Consider the following 22,477-nt stretch of genomic DNA (forward strand, 5'->3'; position numbering starts at 1 on the left):
AAGAAGGAGAAGACGATGATGAAGATGACTGATCACAGAGGATGAAGACGGAAAAATAAGATGAGATGAAGATTATAAACAAAAGAAGTAGTGTATTAAAGCCTGAGAACTTGAAAGAGACGATTCAAGATAAGGGCAGAGACTGAAATATTTAAAAGAAATAAATATGACGAGAGGAAAATGAAGAATCTTATAGATGGCAGATGACTGAAGATAAAAACCGAATTCTAATATGAATTAAGACCACATAAAGAAGGAAGCCATAAAGAAGGCAGATATGGAAAATGGCTTTTATGGAAGAAATAAACAAGATAGAAGAAGAATACATACTAAGGAATAGCAGAATTGATTAGACATGAAGTTAAGAGTAAACTGAAAAACAAAATTGTAAAATTATCTATACAAAGTTTACTAATTTACATTTTTGTCATGTTATTTTGAACAACTAGTACAGTTTCTATTAAACCAAATTGTGCTACAGGCTTAGGTAAAAATACACGAATGTTTATATTTTATCATAAAAACCAACATGTTAAATTACACATGTGGATGTAAGTACTATGAGCGGAGACAGTCACCGATACTGAGTCCCGACAGTTTCAAGAACAATAAGGCTCCTTTAATGGTGTTTGACGTTTCCAAACAGGATGATCGAATAAATTCAAACATCGTCGACTGTAGAATCGAGATATCGACTAGCGGAAATATTCCACCAAACACCTATGCTTTTTGTCTGATACTTCACGATCGGCTTGCATCGTGCAATTGTCGAGACAAACTTGTGAAAATTCTGACATAAATACCGTTTCGTTTGCGATAATAATTCAGTTACGACCGAGCATTGCTAGCGACAAGATGTACTTATAGATGAATTTACGCATACATCAAATGTTAAATTAATCATAACCCTTTTTTTATTCGTCAGTACACACCTAGGCCTAAGTCACTGTACAAAATATTTGTCAAAAAAATATTTACAACTACCAAGGAACAGCAAAAAATGTTTTGCAATTTATAGTGAAAAACAAAAAAAAATTATATACATTAGGTTACGAAAAAGGTATTCCCATTAATAAATAAATAATTTGTGTGCATGATGGTTAAGTGGTTAAGACGGTTTACTAACAAACCGTTGACTAATTATTCATTAACAGCTACAAGCTATACAACAAATATAATATTTTTGAAAACAGTACAGATTGAAATGTCCAATGTTAATGAAAATTTACTCAACGATTCAGTAAAATTAACAGAAAGTTTTGGTAAAAATTTACATGTATGCATATGTACAGTTATATATCACAGAGTAAAAATATACCAACCATTTTACAAACTTATTAGATCATAGCAGTTGTAATTTTACAGGTTTGATAGTATTTTTAATTCATCACAAGATAAAAAAATTATCAACACATGTAGATGTAAAATTAAACCACCGCCACGTCGGTGAAGGCACTTCTGTACATACGTTTTGTGTAAATTTATACAATTTTGTTTACAGTGTACATCTTGTCCGATGAGAATAGATGTGATTTAAAATGACGACACAGCTATGGACATAGACATGATTAGGAGCGTGTGTGTCTATTTCTTTTATTAGACGTCATGAAAAGGAGGTATGAAACAATATGGGACGAAATTTCGATGTGAGAAGTAGGCTATGAACCAAGATAAAGAAACAAGATAAGGGGCAATAGCAGTCATAAGAAGACCCCGCACAGAAAACCAACCTTTAAGGATGTATAAGGACACAAAGGAGATAATTTTAAAAGACTATAGTCAGTGTGTTTTCATCCTTAGATTGCAGTGTGCATTTAATGGACATTTACTCACCTCTTTCCACTGCACAATAATGTATGATATTAGCACTGCCCTTGTTTCAGTGTGCTGCGTTATATATATATATATATATATATATATATATATATATATATATATATACACACACACACACACACACACACATATATACGTCAATATATACGAAGTGCACGAAAGGTTTATGCAAAACTTTATACTGTAATAAACTTTTAAATGTACTTAAAATTATTTTTAAAAGGAACATTTGATACTAAAATTTTGAAAATACGTTTTCTTTATGTATTTCATCAAGACCCATCATCTGATACTATATTCTTAGAGTAATACTCAATTCTTACGTTACAGAAAGGCACCATCTTGATCTCAAAAACTTTTTTAATTTTTAAATCGTTTAGTACCTATTTAAAATTTTGACTTTTGTTTGACCATAGGAAATAACTAATGATGTGCCTTGTTGTTTATAGTAAATTACTACTATAAATAGTTTCTACTATGAAATAAATATAGGTGTTTAGAATTCATGGGAATTTTCACATTGATGAAAAAACGGCTATATACAAAACAAAGCTACATACAAATAAAAATTATATGTGATTTTAAATCTTACAGTTTGGGGACTGATAATGAATACTGGTTCATATCATTAAAAACATTTATTTATTGTGAATATTAGTGATATAATTGGTGTATTATAAACTTGTTCAAGTGTATTTTAAAGTTTTATTATATAAGTGAGGTTAGTTTATGTTTCTTTAGGCGCGTCACATGAAAAAAATGATGAGAGTGAAATTTTTCGATGCGCGCGCCAAATGCAACAAAAATTGACAGGAAGAAAAATGGGCCACACACAAGTAAAAATTATATACGTGCCTTTAAACCATATACTTAAGTGACTAATACTGGAATCTGGTTCATATAATAAAAAAATATATATTTATTGTGAATATAGGTGATAAAAATTGTGTTTATAAACTTTTTCAAGTGTATTTATGTAAGTAAGGTCATGTTACCCTATTGATAACGATGTCAGGTTGCTTGTAAGCTTCCATTGTCGCTGGCAGGGTGTGTATGTGGAAGGTTTAGTAGGTTCCTGGCCGTTTTCATGGGAGTGTTTGTGACGTTATGTTCATGTATGTATAATTTATTTGCATTATAAATTATTAAATTAATAATTAACATTTATATCGATTATTTTACTAAATTAAATAATTAACGTTAAACACTTGTACATATTAATTTTGAGTACTGAGTATTTATAAAAAAAAAAATTTTATTGAATTTATAAATTACTAAACGTATTTATGATGGCACTCTAGTCCTTTTATTATTTTATTTATACAAATTACTATAATGCAAAATTAAAGTTAGTATTTCATTACGCCAAGTAAGAATAACTTCTAATGCACGTACATAAGTACACGCACCCATTTTTTCCCCCCTTCAGAATGTATACAACTGTAATAATGCCATAAAAGGACACTATTTCATGCTCTTAGAAAATCAACAAGTAGTAAAATTAAAAAAATACTTGATTTTACTACAATTATCGATAGCATAAATAAGTTTAAATGTTCAGAAGCCGGGTAGTGTCAATCTGGCAACAGTGGTAGCAATTTTCTCTGTACTGCAATCTAAACGTGGGACGGACCACAGAAACATGACCATGGGGGAGAATCTCTCATTGCCGAGATTGAGACCTACTTTTTGAAGTAGTTTTGGGCCCTCCCGCTAGATAGTAGCTTTCACAACATATTACTAAAGTAGCTACATTTATTGTGATCAGGCAAACAAACCAGTGAAGATTAATGCACTTTTTTTTTTGGTAGCCACATATTTTGTGGTGTGGCATGCTAGAAATACTGCATCTCCTACTCATTTATATAGTATAAAATTTCATTTGTTTTTACGAAACAGTATTGTGTTTTTATTTGCACAATTTAAAGCCTTCTATCAAACAATCAGACGTTTGTTAGTTAATTTTTATAACGCTAACATTTAGTATTTCAACAATTTATTTTTTTTCCTTTGGTAACAGTTATGAGCCCACCCGTTATAAGAGTCGCACTTTGTCCATGCACATAGCCCAGTAGGCGCTAGACGCAGGTGGTGTATCGGGCGGTCGCCCGGAGAGACGCGGCTATGCGCCGAGGAGGGCAGTGTCCTGGGAGGACTGCCCTAATTAGTCCGGCGACGGGCGGCAGGCCCGCCGAGGCCTTATACGGGCGGGCCTCAGAGCCGCCGGGTGGGGGGAGGGGAGACGTTCACACGGCCCGTGTCCGCGCGCGTGACGGGAACACAAACAACCCTCCCCCCTGGCCATATGAGGGTCCCCGACCCTCGCCCGGGCGCCCGAACTCGCAATCTCGCACTACATTACACGAATAGCAAACATACTGCACGTACACTAATAACTATAAGCTGGTGGCAAAATGCATTTAAGCTAAACACCAATAAAAAAATTGGTTGTCTGTAAAGTCGGTTTACGGACGATAGTTTAACGTGACAACGTCATAACAAAACATTGATGAAATGATTGCATACTTTATGAATAAAATTGAATCATTTTTATTTTAATAATAAACGAATAAATATTTGAAATTATACTAGTAATCAGATTTTTAAAATGCAAGAATAATTAACCTTTATTGCCGAAATTGTTGTTGTAATAAGCAATGAAAACCACATTAACTTTTCACTTCACTTTATAACAGTCGACCAAACAGTTCACGTGTAGATGACTTGTAATTAATTTTAAAAAATGGCGTTCAGCTATAAAGTTTAAATAAAATTATGAAAAAGTTTTCATATAAATAAACTGTAATCAAATATCTATTATCAATTATATGAATCACCATAATTTTTTAGTCAATTGTAACATAACCTATTATTACTGCACTCGCTGACAGCGTAACGGAACACAGCGTAACGGAACAATGAGCGTAACGGGACACAGCGTAACGGAACAATGATAGAAACGGGACACAGCATAACGGAACAATGTGCGTAACGGGACAATTTTTCGTGCAGCCGGCGTTCATCGATTTATCAGACGTTGCAGCGTCAAAAAAACTATACATATTGAACGAGACGTTTATTATTACTAGTCATTTACTTTTGATCTGTATACGGCATTTGGTAGGAGTAATTTGGTGAATGGAACGGAAATGTGTAACCACGGTGCCGCCATCTGTGGCGGATGGCGCGAATCAAAGTTCACAAAGCCAAATGTCGAGAATCACGTGAAAAGCCGGGCTTTAGTTTTTGTCAAGTCTTTTTCGCTTTTATCGGAGCAGTTTTGTTATACAGTTTGAAATTTCGATCCGCAAATGAAATGATACGATAGTCGAGGTAGCTGCTCCAACAACAATTCTAGTGGCGGGTGCGGAAACTACATGAGATTCGCGTCCAGAAATTTAGTTGAAAACCCTACTTGCTTATACTTATCACGCTCGCCATTAATTTTAAGAATTCTTTGTGTCCAAGTTTCGTATTATAAGTGTACCTGAAACATGAGAACACATGAGTTTGCTAGTTACAGAGGTTAGATGTACTGAAAGTCTCGCTTAAAAATATATAGGTATATATATATTTACACAATCATAACAAGTTTTGCAGAAAATTAAACACTCACAAAAGCAATCTTGTGCGTGAGTATAGCTATAATCTCTTTATGCTACGTGCGGCATTTCAAATATATTAACCAAATAATAAAAATGAAATGTTCCAAAAAATTAAATTAGTTTTGTTCAAGTTTAGAGAACATATTTTTGGTTTTGATGAATTATAAATTGATTCGAAAATATATAAATTATATACATATGCTACCAAAGAAATGGTTTCACATAAAAAAAAACCTTCAAAGATTTTAATGCCTCGCAAAATGCGGTTTGACCCTAATTTGATCGTAATCGTTTGTAAAACTAATCAGAGTATAATTTTTTTCTATAAATAATTTTTAAGAAATGTTTTAAGATGGATTAGAATAATAATGATGGAATTATAAGTTCCAGGTTTTCGAGAGTTTATTCCTGAAATGTCCCGGCCAATGTACCCTTCAGGCCCCCGGTAAGGACTGTGAAATGTAAATGGCCCGTGGTCCCGCAGAGTCTAGGGCAGCCATTGAGCCAAACGCATGAAATTTTTTTTTTTTTGTTTCTTTTGGATATTTTACCTTTCATTGTAACAGTTGGCGTCTTGGATCTTGGAAGCTGTTCTGATGAAATGCAGGTTTCCCACTCTCTGGTTTATGCTAATTTACCTGTGTTTCCCCTTGTTTTCCCTGTATCATGTAAAAGTGTTATCCTGTCTCATCGGTGTGTTTGACAAAATAGTAGATATACTAAAATGAAATAATGTCACCAAGTCTTTCGGTACTAGCCAGTGAGGTGCAAACAAATAACCTCGCTAACGAGCAAATTCGTGTGTTCTAATGTTGTTCACGTTTCAAATAAACTTATAATACGAAACTCGGACACGAATCATTAAAAATAGTGACGAGAATTATAAATATGATGAATAAATATTCGGTTTTCAAGTAACGTTTTTCTACCCCCGCCGCTAGAATACGCCGCCTGAATCGTAAAATATACTTGCCACCATCTGCTCAGACACAGCACGAAACATCCGGAAATTTTTAACTATTAGAAACGGCTTCGATAAAAGCGAAAAAAGAAAAAAAAATACTTGAAAAAAACTTGAACCCCCGGCTTGGGACCTGATTTTTGAAAAGGAAATGTATTAAACTACTGCCAAACTTTTTCAAATTCACTAAATAGTTAATACTGTGAAGTTTCCGTACACGTACGAAGTTATACTTTTATGGCATTACCTACATATTAACCTGAAACATTTTAAAACACAAATTATAACACTACGTATACACTTGTATATTAGTTTTTGCTTAAACGACTGAAATAAGTCTGTAAATACTTCCTACAAACAACCTTAACTTTACTGAGCTGATTCTAGATCATTATTATATAAAATTATATTATGATGTTATTTTAAAAGTTAAAAAAAAGTTTCCCTGTGAAAAGATTTGAACGAAATACCTCGAGAGTAACAAGCGCACGCTCTGCCTCTGTGCTACTAAGCATATTAGGAATATGGAAGAAGAGTGTGTATTATCACCATTGCCATTCCAGTTTTCTAAAGTATTTAAATGTTTGTAATTACTTTTTATTACGATTATTTTAGTTTACCATATATATTCTAAGGCAGTTTCATTTGGCACACCAATACGTTTGATATGTACCCTAATGTTTACGGAAGACACTATATACGGGTTTATGTTGCTACACGTGGGTCCGCCATCTCTGCATGTCACATTCCCGTTCATTGACTTACGTTCCATTTCCACGAAATCACTCCTACCCAATGCCGTACGCCGAGAGCTAAGACGCGGAAACACACTAGCGGAGCACCAGGGGCGAGTGAAGGTACCTGCGGCGCTGTCGTCGGGGTCGTCGGCGGCGGCGGACTCGGCGCTGGAGTCGGCGGACTCTCCCCCCGCCTCGGAGCGCGGGGACAGCGCGACGCCCTCCTGCAACAACACGGGACACAGAGTCGTGACACCTGCAGCACTCGTGCGCAGTCCACGCCTTGCCCGGACACAGCTACCAGCTATGCCACGGAGGTTCCGTACACCAGGAAGAGGAACTGCTGGCAATTTCAGTACACGTTGATAGAAGTGAAACTTCTTTGGCAGTTCAAACCACTCGTAGGTAGGCCTATATCGTAAGGGGTAAAACGGCAGAGAGAGAGAGAGAGAGAGAGAGAGAGAGAGAGAGAGAGAAAACAACACACCGCATGTTTTTTTTTGGGGGGGAGGTGTTTTGTTTCTTTTTCAAGTATTTAAGAATCCTAAACTTTTCTGTATTTATTAGAAACTTGATTAAAACAAAAATTAATTAATAAACATGAATTAACAAAATTGTTACTCACTTCAAAATAACTGCTAAGGATATCAATAATTATTTATCAATCAATAATGATTAATTAACAATAAAAACTTATTACTTATTACTGTTTAAATACTCACACCATAAAAACTGTGCGTGTTACTGTTTCTTCAAACAATTTTACCATTTGGAAACGAACGAAATATGAAATTCATAACAGGTAGCGCTATCTAAACGAGAAATGCAGGGACTGTCTTAACAGCACTCTCTACGCTGCTGGTTGAACAAGGAGGAACGCGAGCGCGCTGTTAGCAAATATACAATTCAAGGAATTCACAGCTGACTGCATAGGATACCTATATCTATTTTCTGAAACAAGCGCACGCGCACTCTCTGTCTTATTCTTTCGTTCATTTATCTCTCTCGGTTCTATTGGGGAGGGCAGACCAATCATCGCACAAAGAGAACGAAAACGAGCCCAGCAACAAATATACCATAGTGCTCTCTTTATATCTCTTTGGCCAAGTATCTATTCTGTTCTTTTCGCGTCAGAAACGTTTCACAACAATAATTCACGAAAACGTTGCATTAAAATTAAACCTTCAAATTTTACTCTCATCGCGCCCAAAGAAGTTTCACTTCAAAATACTTACTTATGCTAATTTAAGTAAAAAGTTTAAATTTATTTGTCGTTGAAATTAAAATTTGTGGACAGTCAATCCTAACAGTGGCAGTTTCACGCAATGTTGATAAGAAAATGCTCGGGTTTCGAGGCTACAAAAAATAAATTGATGTTCGGAAACCCCTGGATGTAAATTCCATGGATGACAGAAAATTCCAAAACAAGCGTTTTATTTTAATTAGGAAACGCAACATTGCAAAGCTACTGGCGCGGACAGTAATGCGCTAATTTGAATCTTGGGGGTATCCAGCACAGTGGATGGTTGGTTGTGGTACGTTTGTACGTTTGGCTTCGGCCTATTAGCGCAGTGTTGACTGTTAGTGAGTACGGACCTGCGATTACAGATTTGACGAATAGCAACGGCTTGGCAGACATCACATCCACAAAGATGACCGAAATTCACGTGGTGTACGTGAAGGCGAGAGGAATTGCAGCAGAAGCAGCAGTTCGTTTTACCAAACGCGCTTTCCCAGCAGACGTGTACCGAATAGACATTCGTACGCCTTGGCTGTCGAGCTGGGAGAAATGTTAGAACGCCACGTTTGGAGGAAGATGTCCTGGATCTCGTGGACGAATAGGAATCAGCCATCACTCGGGCCAAGGCGTTTAACATGCGTATTAGCAACAGCGCCATACGGGAGACTCAGCCTCTGGAGTGACGCCTACATGCGTGCGAATTTCATATTTACGCGCTAATGTTCCCGCCTGCAACTCTGCAGGGTTGCATGTATGGACGCCTTCCAGATGTGATGGCGTTGGAGAAGGATGCTTCGTATACCTTGAACGGAGAGAAGAACCAATGCGTATATTATAAAAGAACGTCTAAACATCTCTCTTCTCGCGTCACAAGGATAATCATCCGGTTTTTGGACATTAAGTAAGGAGAAGTGAATCATGGAAGGACAGGTTGCTGGTAAAAGACCACGAGGAAGGATATCAAACAGGTAGATTGATCAAGTCAAGCACATCATTGGCAAAAATCTTCAACAGGCCTTAAGGGGCCCGCCTAGTCAGAGGTGTATCTGTGTTAGTGAGGCGGGATAATAAGTGCGACGCTCGCTGGTATTTCTCGCGCGGTACATCCTCTAAGCGCAAGGCTGTGGACTGGCGCGCAGTCTTCTCGTCGTGCATAGGACAAATATTAAATTTGAGCTGTGACCGTGACATTATATGGCGGAGAAAAGAAGATAAAGGTGTAATGCAAGTCCTTTAAGTGCTTTCAAAAATCTGTACCGGTTGTTTTATTCCTAAAAAAAACTACTCTGAAAACACGCCTTTTAGTAATTATTCTACTAACCGGCCCTCAGCGAATTCTTAAATGCTTTTCGTAAACAGACCCCTCGGGTATCTTGAGTAGTTTTCAAATTGCGTTGTTCCTTCCTGAAGCTCTGCACACCGTGTGTGTGCTCAGGTAGGCGGGGTCCTTAGAGAAGCTGAACGCCATCAGATATGACAACGGTTAATAAAGAATGTAGAGTGAAGTCATATGGGGTCACGACGCTCATCAATGAGTTACTCGGCTTAAAATTATTAAAAAAAAAAAAAATCAAGCAAGTCTTCCAGTACTCGTCAATGATATGAAACATCAAACCCCGGTAACGAGAAAATTCACGTGTTTTCGCGTTGTTAGATACACTTATAAAACGAAACTCGGACACGAAATTTAACGTTTAATTCCTTAAAATAATGCTTAGCGTGGTAAATACTCGTATACGCAGGTTTTGTTTTCAAATACAGTTCTAGACGCTAATCACACTAGTTTCCGCATCCGCCGCTAGAATTCGCTGCCGGAGCAGCTACGTCGACTATCGAATAAATACATTTGCAGACCGAATTTTTAAACTATATGATGAAACCGCTTGATGAAAAGACTTGAAAAAATACTGAACTCCTGCTTAAAACCTAATTTTCAATAAGAATTTTTTTTTTTAATATTGCCCATCTTGTTAAGATACATTAAACAGTTAATACTATAAGTTCCCCTCGGGCCTTCGTCCCACCGTCCACAGATGTGAGCAGCGTGGCTTCACGAGCAGGTCGCGACACGAGCGCCGAGGAGCCGGTGGGCGGACGGCAGAGCCGCTCGCGGGGTAATTGACGAGTCGGGCGGCGGCTTTGATGGTCGAGGCGTGTCGCGCTGGACCTGCCGCGGGCGCAGACAGGTTCCGCCACTGACGGCCTCGTTGCCGCCCGTTCGCTGCGCTCGATTTACGACCTAGCTCACAACCCCCTCCCCGCTCCCAACAAGTACGTGCCCGGGCTGGTGCGAATGTCGCGGCTGTGACACTCCATAGGACCTCCGTTCTACGCAAATGGACGAGAGAACCAACGAATCAAAGTTTGACGTCTCGGCGACAGTCGGGTTATCTGTGACAATGTGATTGCTACGATGAAACCACTCATACACGTGACACCAACCTATGAATGAAAAAATAATAATAATTTTCGAAGTTATACTTTTTTAGGCGCGTTATAATTATGTTTTACGATGCAACGAAATTTTCACAGGATGAAAAATAAAAGGCTACATACAAAAAAAAAGGCAACAAGTAAATAAAAATTATATATGCGCTTTTAAATCTTATACTGTAGTGATTGATAATGAATACTGGTCCATATCATTAAAAACATTTGTTTTAAATATTAGTGAAGTTATGATCCCGTATGCAAAATTTTTTATTATAAATTATTCCATTATTATTTAATAATGAAAATAAATTAGAATAAACATTCAGCATAGTAATTGAACTTTATTATTCATTATAGGAATCTTCTCTAATTTTTTTACTAAATTAAATAATTAATTTTATACGCGTGTTTATATTAATAATGAATACTGAGTATTTATTTTTAAAAAAATATTGCATTTATAGTGTACCAATCGTACTTATAGTATTACTTCAGCCCCTTTATTATTTTACTTTTATTAATTATTTGCAAGTAAATTAAAGTATTTTTTTTACTACGGCTAGTAATTATAACTCTAACGCGAGTATATAATTACACGCACCTATTCTTTTTTTAATCTCACACAATTCATAGAAAGGAATATCGACGTGTAGTGTCCCGCCCGAGGCAGGGTCTACATGGATGGAATAGGGCTTACACTCACAGGAGCCGGCTGCCCTACCCGAGGGACAGACCTGTCTTTCCGGCCAGCCTGGTTCAATACGCGAGGCGAGATGGAGTATGGAGTAGGGAGCAGCGACGGAATGAATCGGTGGGGGAAACAGGAGTACCCCGAGAAAACCCACAGGCAACGGGAACGCCCGCCACGCTCGGCGAGTGTTCTGACCACTCGACCACAACGCCTCGTACAAGTCGTGGGTTGAGATGCTTGTTTGCTTTGGACACGCCAGTAAAACAAATTGTGTGCACCACTTGTGCAGACTATTCGAGACTGCTAGACTGGCATCGGTCAGGTCGTACCACTTGTCAGACAGCGACCGACAACTGACTTGGAGGGTTGAACAGACACACTTCTGTACAAGGTTTACGAAGCAGCAGGGGTCGCATGGAGTCTCCAGCAACAACCTGGAAGGTCCAGCCACTTGTTTCCCCCAGTGAAGTGTACTAAAGCACTTCCTTGAGGCATGTGTGCACAGCGGTGCGGAAACTGGGGGGTACAACGGTATTCACCGAGAGGTACAGCGAATAACTAGTAGCACTACAAAACTAAACCGTTATATCTACTTAATAAAACTGTAGCACCGATTACTGACAAACAACGCACAGCTTAAACTGGTGGGTCTAGAAGCATGAAATTTGGAGGAAATATTCCTTGAGTACTCTATGGGTGTACTAAGGAGAGATATTTCTTTTAAAATTCCATCCCCAAAGGAATGGAAAGGGGGTAGTAAAGTATGTATGAAAAACAAATAATAAGTTACGACGATGACATTTTGTAAATATACTCTTCAAAATAAATTAAACATTTGTTTCATTATTCTTGAAATTCATCTCAGGGAGGGGAAGGGGGAAACGAAATACGGGGACGTTAAGGATAAAAATTTCCCGTTTTTCAAATAAATGTCCTACAGGCTTAAAACTCAGCAATGATGTTCCTTACATAGTCATCAACTGAGAGTGAGGTTTTCCGAAATTCAGCTCCCAAGGGTGGTTTAGCCCGGGCAACGCCGTGTACTTCAGTTAGTTAATAATAAATTACATTAAATTATACTCAAGTGGGGAGGATCAACTAACGAAACGAGACATTTATAATAATGCTAGTTGAAAAGCTTATTTTTTTAATTTAACAATTAAAAATAACGCTGAATGTTATTTGGTACAAAAAAGGATGTTAAAAAGAAAAAAATTACAGGTCGGAACCCCATGCGTGATGGATACGTACACCATGGTTACATCAGCGACTGTCTTTCTCTCTTCCCATTGCAGAACAAATTTAAGGGAGTTCTGAAATGCACAAACTAGGAATATTCTGCTATTATATTATTTAATCTCTAGTTAGTTATTTCTACAGTGGTTAGGCGCCCCTTGAAAAATGACGAATATAAAAAAAACTTTAATTTAATTTACAGTAAATATTTATTCAACATTCACTTTATTTGAATATTGTGCAAATGAAAATTATTTGATATATAATGAAGTGATAAAAAATTTGGCAAAAACATTATATATATAGTGCAACTGTGCTATTTATTGATATTTTTAGCAGCAAAAAATTAAGTGACCACAAAATATAATGATATAAAAATTCAAAAGGGTGTAACTACAAAAAAGCAAATCTGCCAAGATAACATTTGGGCGGGCACGCGCGGACACACACATACACACACACACACAAGCATATTAAAAAAAAAATTTCGAACGAGCATAAGCACAAATTCCAAATATGATTGAAATATTCCCAGTGAAACAAACTTAGATTTACAAAAAGGGAAGTTTAGCTCTAAATTTTCTGAGACATAAGGTTTTTAGTAATTATAAGCATAGTTATTCGTAAGGCGCCACTTAAATTTAATAATTAAGGCGTGTTCCACTTATGTAGCTGTATTATAATAGTCACTTTATTATTACACTTACGTTTTCTATTTTATGCACATCTCTATGGAGTAGGCTGATATTTGTGTTTCACGATACCCTTGTCTCAAAGGTATACATATTCTCTTTGGCGTTACACAGTCAGTGAGTCAGTGATGAGCGTAACTACATACAGTATAATATACAGGAGCAACTATATTCCCAACTGGACTGCCAGATTATTCCGACCTACGGCCGGCATTCTCATTGTCCCCTCCCACATGTGCGCCCTATCAGGGTAGGGTGGGAGAAATTTCCAGTTCGTTTATACATTCCAGAGAAATAAATTTAAACAGAACTGCTAGGGATCACTCCTTTTTGATCGGGGAGGTATTAGAGCTTCGACAATGACCAGCGGCTAGGGCCACCAACCCAGCATAGTCACCGCCTCAGCCCCGTACCTCACTCAGCTAACCAGACAGTTGGCTGTGTCCTGAGCCCTAAGACTTTGTCAGCACTGCTGGCGCCTACCCCGATCTCCCACATCACACTGTGAACCCGTGGTCCGGTGGAGGCCTAAACTGGACTGGCAGCCAGAACCACCAGACTCAGTTCGGAAACAAGTGACGGAGATGGGCGCGGGCGCCGGCAGCCCTCCTGACGTCAAGCGAGGTCACGCGGACCAATCACCAATCAGCGTCGAGCATCCCGCTGACTCGAGGCAAACACGTCCGCCCGGGGACAGGGCCCGGCCGGTCGCGGGTTCACTGACCTCCAGGATGGACTCCGCAATCCCCTGCCTCCCACCTTCTCCCCGCACGCTTCATTCTCACAACCGCACAGTCAGACACACACGTAACTGCGGGCCAAACGCAAAGCACGCCAAAATACACTAGTACATGTTAGCACCTTGGCTCTAGGTCACCCATATGATAGTTTGTAAAAAAAAGGGAGAGGTTGTAATAGTTTGGAAGGACGAATCATGACCTGTAAGCAGCTATAAAAACAGTTACACTTTTAGTGTTGAACCACTTCTACTTAATACCGAAATAAAATCATTTTCTTGAAAGAAAAACACCTGATAACTTGGGGGGGGGGGGGGGGGGGCTCCCTTGCACCCGGGCATGGGCGCCCTCCCTGTCCTAGCTTACCGTGCGATGAACTCACGAGTGTGTATATATATATATATATATATATATATATATATATATATATATACATATATACATATATATATATCCTCTCTCTCTACCCAGGAATTTACGCTAAAAAATTTAGAAATCGACTTCACTGGTGTAACCGCAATGATGTTTCTCTAAAAGAATTTATTTTCAAGCAATGCACAGGACCACGCTTAAACATTTAATGCAATCTTCCCACAATGAGCTGTTCAATGTGTATATTTCTCGGCTGCTAAAGAATCGTTAATTTACACAGCAAATGTGTAAAATTGCACGATTTCGTGGTAATTTTGCCCAAAGAATGTTTCCCGATAGGCACACAGGTATAAAAGTGAGTAAATTTACACTTGGTAATAGTGTTTTAAAATGCGCACTGTTTGTGTGAAATTATACACACCCCGTTGGTAGGTATATTACTTATACAACATAAAGTGTTACTTTACTTTACGTTAGTGAAATTTTACTAGGACAATGTGGGTGTAAAACTATTAGAAGAATCGTTAATTTAAACGGCAACTGTTTATTTTCACACCAATGTTGGTTTTTTTATACCAACTTACATTTGGTGTGAAATTACACTATGTAGCAATAATTTTGCACAAGTATGTGTCCCCCCCCCCCCCCTTTTCCGAATGACACGACAAAACTGTAAAAATACACTAACACCGAATGCGTAAATCAACAAAAAAATTTTTACAGAGTAGGAACTAACATAAAAGTTTGTTCCTGGTGACATAAGGGAGATTACTGGGAATATGCAGCGAGGCGGAGCAATGATAAGACTGTACATCCCGACTCCAGTTTGACAGGCATCTCCAGGCCACAGCTGAGCCCTGGTGCATGTGGTGACGCGCCTGAGTCGCCGTCAACTTTCCGGCGGTCACTGGTGAGAGCGGTGGCTTTACTCACTCCGAGTTAACTGATATTTATGAAAAAGATAATACGTGCATAAGAATAAAAATAAAAGAAAAAAAACCAAACTCATTACTCATTCGGTTCTTCACTGTGTTGGTTAGCTCCCCCCTGCCCCCTAATCGATATGTCTCAGACACAACTACCATATTCACAGTTGTTGACAGTACGTTCCACAAGTTAGCTGTAAGACGCGCGTCACTGAAGCTGCGGAATTATTCGGACCCTCCGCCGAGGCGACCCTGCTAAAATAATGTGCCAGTTATAAAATTTAACAGTATCAACTTTAAGCGTTCTAGATTGTTGTTTCACAGTCACAATTAAATAGTAACTCAAAAAGGTTTCAGATAAGCGCATACGCGAATACATATTTGTTGTTTTCTAGCTTGCAGCGCGAAAGAATGGCTCTTTCCTCAATTAGTAGAAGGTGAACCTGTAAACTTAATTTGGCAACAGGATGGAGCTCCTCCCCATTCAAATCTCTCTGTACGAGAGTGGTTGAACGTCGTCCCTGACCGTTCGATTGGTCGTAATGGTCGAGACGACAGAGCTCTTTTTCGCTGGCCTCCACGTTCACATGACATAACGCCATTCAGTTGTTTTTTTTTCCTTTTGAAGCTTTATGAAAGATCGTGTCTACGTTCCACCACTAACCTAATGATTTGCCGAAGTTGAGACACAGAATTGAAGAGGCTATTGCCGCCATTACTCCGGACGTGTTAACCAAAGTGTGGGAAGAATTGGACTTCAGGTTGGATGTGTGCCATGTAGGTAACTAAAGGTGCGCATATTGAAAAATTTTTAAGATCAACTAGGTTAGTTTACCTTCAATTTGATGTATGATTTGTTGCTATATAGTAGTAGTATAGTTTGGTTCCTACTAGATCAGGCCTCAGGCGGTGGAGCCGAGAGCCGGCTCCGCCATCTTGGATTTGCGACGTCACGGCGGCAAAAATTCCTCAAAATTCCTCAAAAATGACTCAAAAATTCCCGTTTTAAGAAAAAATTTCCCGTTTTCGAGGGAAAAATTCCCGTTTCGAGGGAAAATTTCCCGTTTTAGTCCTTAAAAATCCCAACGGCTAGAAATGTCCTGATAGAGGCTTAAGCATCCTTAACTCAAGCCTCAGTTAAGCCTCTATCAGGATGTGACCTTGACCTTTGACCTTGACCCCGACGGCCATCTTGGATCCACCATCTTGGATGACGTCATTTCGTTTTCTCGAACATTCCGGCATTGTGTTATCCGCCATTTTGAATTATGATGTCACCATTGCAATTTCCGTTACGGCCGCCATCTTTAAATTTATTATCCGATTTTAATGAAAAAAATTTTAAAATTATAAAAAAATTAAATAATATTTTTAATAAAAAATATTTCAAAAAAACATTTACGACACGGAGCTCGGAGTCCTCGGTTCGAACCCGACGAGTGCAAAAAAATTAAAAATGATGACCGATCCTTCCCTCACAGTGGACGCAGGCATACTGACTCCCACCACTTTTTTTTTCAAAGCATATATATCGTCAGGTAGTATGATGTCATGTCCGCCATCTTGTCTTCGATGCTGGAAGCCATCATCATTGTATCGTCGGCTAGAGTGCGCCGATGACATGTTAGTTTGATTCGTATCCGCTAGAGTGCAGTTATAATTTATTACTGTGACACCCGCCATCTTGTCATTTGGCCGCCATCTTGAAAATCCGTAATTATTTAGCTAGAAATTCGGGAAAACTTTCAAAATTCATTAAATAAATCACTCATTAATTTACATATTGATTCGATCGATTCCCGTCCTCGGTTCGATCTTGGATGATGAAAAAAAAATTAAATATAACATCAATTTAACATAATAGTAACAGGTTCGAGGAATTAAACACTGCAAGTTCTTTTACAAACATAATATTTATTACATAATTTCTATTCTACTACAGGATCATTTGAGAAAGCCAGCAATCTTATAATCATTTAGTTCCGCAGCGGTGTGAAATGACTAATTCTTAGCTCCAATCGGTTTATACTAGACAGAGTCCAGCCAGAACCTTTACAGACATAGTCCACCTCTTCTTGACAGAGTTTCTGGATACCGTTTTTAACAGTTTGCTTCACATCGTTAGAGCTGTAAATTACTGCAGCCGATGTCTTGAATGCACACTTCTTCACTTTGTCATCGAACGGATATGGCTTTCCATATATACAGTCCAACCACAAGTTATATTTCAAAGGTCCGTTTGTTGCTACATCATCAGTAAGCTGATTGATTATGTCCTCTCTGATATCATCAAGAAAATTACAAATGTCTTTCGACTCACCTAACGTATTTAAATAATAATAGTCCTTCAATGTTCCACGAAATGCAGACTGCGCCAAGTAGAAGCCATTATCGTTCACTTGTAATGCTCCGAACACAGTCTTAGGTTTATTTTCCTGTTCAGACGTCATACCAATCGGTTGCTGCACATCGGTTTTCTTGCTTGTACGCTCACGAGCCTTCAACCTAAACCGAGGAGTCGAAATTTCTGCAGGTAGTTCAGCAGTAGGCACACGGACTTCACCTTTACAGTTTTTCGCATGTCGTCGCAAATTATCAATTCGAGTAAACCATTCATGACACTCATCACATCGAAACTTCATGCGAGATGGATTCTTCGTGCATTTGCTCCGCTCATGTCTTCGTGCATCATGGGAAAATGCGAACGACGTATCACAGTAGCTGCAAGGATACCGTGGTGATGAAGACGATCCTTTCAGACCCGATCCAGATACAGGCGTTACAACAGTAGTACCATTTCCAGGCATTCTCTTATGCACATCGATGCATCGTTGTTGCGACGAAACCTTTACTTTCTGCCGAACAGCAGGGCCTTTGCATGCCTTCATGTGCGTTTTCATATTATCTTTTCTGGCAAACTGCTTATGACATTTCTCACAAACAAACATTTTACGATATAGGTTTTTGACACATTCGCTCCTCTCGTGTCGCCGAGCATTGCTGCTGTTTGAGAAAATCTTGTCGCAATAACAGCACCGATGTTCGCTAGTTGTCAAATCAGCATCCATTGAAGTCTCCATCGAGGTCGTATCGTCGATCGTCGTGGTTTCCTGCACATCCAGCTCAGTAGTCATTAAGCTATCTTCTGCTGGTGGTATCACATCTGTTGAAATCTCCTCCAGTGTTGACATCGACGTTGTCAACGGAATCTGCTCCTTCTCCGTCGTAGCTGTCGTCAAGGTTCCCGTAGACGATGGTACAACCTCCATCGAGTTCGTCGTTAAAGTCGGTAAAGATGCCATCGAGTTCGCAAGAACAGGTAATTACATGATTAATGCACCAGAAGAAACAAACTAGGTGATCCTTACACCGACGACGTCAGTAACAAACTGAGCGTCCTGTTGTCTAGGACTCGCTTATATACATGCACCGTATGGAATAAAACGCTAGTCAAATCAAGAACCATTTACAATAATACTAGAGTCAAAACAACATTAAAATAGAAGCACCGAAAACGAAACGGCAGCACATTTGGAAGCACCGACAACGAAAAGGCAGCACATTTGGAAGCACCGACAACGAAAAGGCAGCACATTTGGAAGCACCGACAACGAAAAGGCAGCACATTTGAAAGCACCGACAACGAAATGGCAGCACATTTGGAAGCACCGACAACGAAAAGGCAGCACATTTGGAAGCACCGACAACGAAACGGCAGCACATTTGGAAGCACCGACAACGAAAAGGCAGCACATTTGGAAGCACCGACAACGAAACGGCAGCACATTTGGAAGCACCGACAACGAAAAGGCAGCACATTTGAAAGCACCGACAACGAAATGGCAGCACATTTGGAAGCACCGACAACAAAAAGGCAGCACATTTGGAAGCACCGACAACGAAACAGCAGCACATTTGGAAGCACCGACAACGAAAAGGCAGCACATTTGGAAGCACCGACAACGAAACGGCAGCACATTTGGAAGCACCGCCAACGAAACGGCAGCACATTTGGAAGCACCGACAACGAAACGGCAGCACATTTGGAAGCACCGACAACAAAACGGCAGCACATTTGGAAGCACCAACAACGAAACGGCAGCACATTAAAGCACCGACAACGAAACGGCAGCACATTTGGAAGCACCGACAACGAAAAGGCAGCACATTTGGAAGCACCGACAACGAAAAGGCAGCACATTTGGAAGCACCGACAACGAAAAGGCAGCACATTTGGAAGCACCGACAACGAAAAGGCAGCACATTTGGAAGCACCGACAACGAAACGGCAGCACATTTGGAAGCACCGGCAACGAAAAGGCAGCACATTTGGAAGCACCGACAACGAAAAGGCAGCGCATTTGGAAGCACCGACAACGAAAAGGCAGCACCATCATCAAAAAGGCCGCACATTTGTCATTGGCTCCAATATTCATTGGCTCCAATATTCATTGGCTCCATTATTCATTGATTCCATCAGTCTATTGATTCCATCAGTCTAGTGACTCCATCTGTCATTGGCTCCTACAGTCATTGGCTCCTACAGTCATTGGCTCCAACAACTGTCTTTTGTCTCACCAACTCCAAATATATATTTGGCTAGAATTCTACGAGTCTAAGAGACTATGAGACCACATGGCTACGAGTCTAAAATGATCTAGCTGGTTACGAGTTATACATGGCTTGCGAGGCTACACAGCTACGAAGTTTCTAGTACACAGGTTTACATGACTGCGAGGATACAGGACTACAAGTCTGCAAGAGTACTTGACTACGAAGGTACTCGTCTACATGACTCCAGTTACCGCATCTGTCTTCGACGGAATTTTCTCATTTGCTCCAACTGCTCCATCAGCATTATGTTATAAGATTACAAGGCCTCTTGCTTACGTAGCTTCAAGTCTACAAGCCTCCAATGCATCATGACTGCGAGACTACGATCAATGAGGTTACGAGTCTACGCTATTGCGAGTCTTCTAGGTTACATGATCGCGAGGCTATAGGACTACGAAGCTTCTAGAACGCATGGTTACGAGACTGCGAGGCTACAATTCTACGAGGTCCCAAGACATCCAGGCTACGCGACTACGAGCCATGAGGTTACGAGACTACGTGACTACGAATCTTCAAGTTTACGAGACTGCGAGGCTACAGAGCTACGAAGCCTCTAGTACACAGGTTTACGTGACTGCGAGGATACAGGACTACGCGACTTCGAGCCATAAGGTTACGAGATTACGTGACTACGAATCTTCATGTTTACGAGACTGCGAGGCTACAGAGCTACGAAGCCTCTAGAAAACGAGTTTACGTGACTGCGTGGATACAGGAATACAAGTCTGCATGAGTTCTTGACTACGAAGCTACTCGTCTACAAGGCTCCAATTGACACATCTGTCTTCGATGGAATTTTCTCTTTTGCTACATCTACACCATCAGCATTATGTTATAAGATTACAAAGCTACTTGCTTACGTAGCTTCAAGTCTACGAGGCTCCAATACATCATGACTACGAGACTACGAGCCATGAGGTTACGAGACTATGCGATTGCAAGTCTTCAAGGTTACGTCATCGCGAGGCTATAGGACTACGAAGCTTCCAGAACGCATGGTTACGAGAATGCATGACTAATTGGCCGCATGGCTACGAAACTTTATGTCTCTAACTGACTACAATAGCACTATTCAGTGGTGAGAGTTAATTTATTTCATGCAAAGGTACTTGCTGCAAGCAGTTCCACTTTTCAACATCAGATGACGTCACGTTTTGCTTGCAGGTAAAATAATATTTATTTATTTTATGCGGGATGCGGGTTGTTCACTATCGATCGCATAAGAAGAATGGCATCGATAGTCTTCAAGGAGAAGAAAGTTCGTCCTTCCTGCTAGTGCTTCTCAGATTTCTCACGGTCCGCCATCTTGGATTGTGACGTCACGGCTGCCATCTTAGATGGGTGTGACTTTGACCTTTGACCGAAACCGCAGGAATGATCGCAAGCACACGGATTAACCATCAAAATATATATAAGAATTATCAGGAACACACGGAGAAAACCATCATAATATTGGCAAGAATAATCAGGAGCACGCGGAGAAAAACGACACATGTTTTCTTTGATATCATAAAATTACAGAAAAAAAATATTTAGAAATAAAAAAAATTAATAAAAAAATTTAAAATAAAAACAAAAAATACATAAATAGATTCTGCTAGCTTGTAAACTTATCATTGCTGAGCAAAGATAGAGTTCTAGTACAAGCCAGAATTTTATGTATTTTTTGTTTTTATTTTAAATTTTTTTATTAATTTTTTTTATTTCTAAATATTTTTTTTCTGTAATTTTATGATATCAAAGAAAACATGTGTCGTTTTTCTCCGCGTGCTCCTGATTATTCTTGCCAATATTATGATGGTTTTCTCCGTGTGTTCCTGATAATTCTTATATATATTTTGATGGTTAATCCGTGTGCTTGCGATCATTCCTGCGGTTTCGGTCAAAGGTCAAAGTCACACCCATCTAAGATGGCAGCCGTGACGTCACAATCCAAGATGGCGGACCGTGAGAAATCTGAGAAGCACTAGCAGGAAGGACGAACTTTCTTCTCCTTGAAGACTATCGATGCCATTCTTCTTATGCGATCGATAGTGAACAACCCGCATCCCGCATAAAATAAATAAATATTATTTTACCTGCAAGCAAAACGTGACGTCATCTGATGTTGAAAAGTGGAACTGCTTGCAGCAAGTACCTTTGCATGAAATAAATTAACTCTCACCACTGAATAGTGCTATTGTAGTCAGTTAGAGACATAAAGTTTCGTAGCCATGCGGCCAATTAGTCATGCATTCTCGTAACCATGCGTTCTGGAAGCTTCGTAGTCCTATAGCCTCGCGATGACGTAACCTTGAAGACTTGCAATCGCATAGTCTCGTAACCTCATGGCTCGTAGTCTCGTAGTCATGATGTATTGGAGCCTCGTAGACTTGAAGCTACGTAAGCAAGTAGCTT

At 39.4% G+C, this 22,477-nt stretch overlaps 1 protein-coding gene across 1 annotated transcript in view; it reads right to left on the bottom strand.

Moving 5' to 3' along the window:
- LOC134538729 (serum response factor homolog) overlaps positions 1–22,477 on the bottom strand; it is a 155,562-nt gene that overhangs the window by 24,796 nt on the left and 108,289 nt on the right. The window contains exon 3 of the mRNA XM_063380191.1: positions 7,264–7,363. Coding sequence (XP_063236261.1) covers positions 7,264–7,363 — 100 coding nt within the window. The remainder of the gene's footprint in view (positions 1–7,263; positions 7,364–22,477) is intronic.

Source organism: Bacillus rossius, chromosome 1, assembly GCF_032445375.1.
Source record: "Bacillus rossius redtenbacheri isolate Brsri chromosome 1, Brsri_v3, whole genome shotgun sequence".
In the NCBI taxonomy this organism is placed as follows: domain Eukaryota; kingdom Metazoa; phylum Arthropoda; class Insecta; order Phasmatodea; family Bacillidae; genus Bacillus; species Bacillus rossius.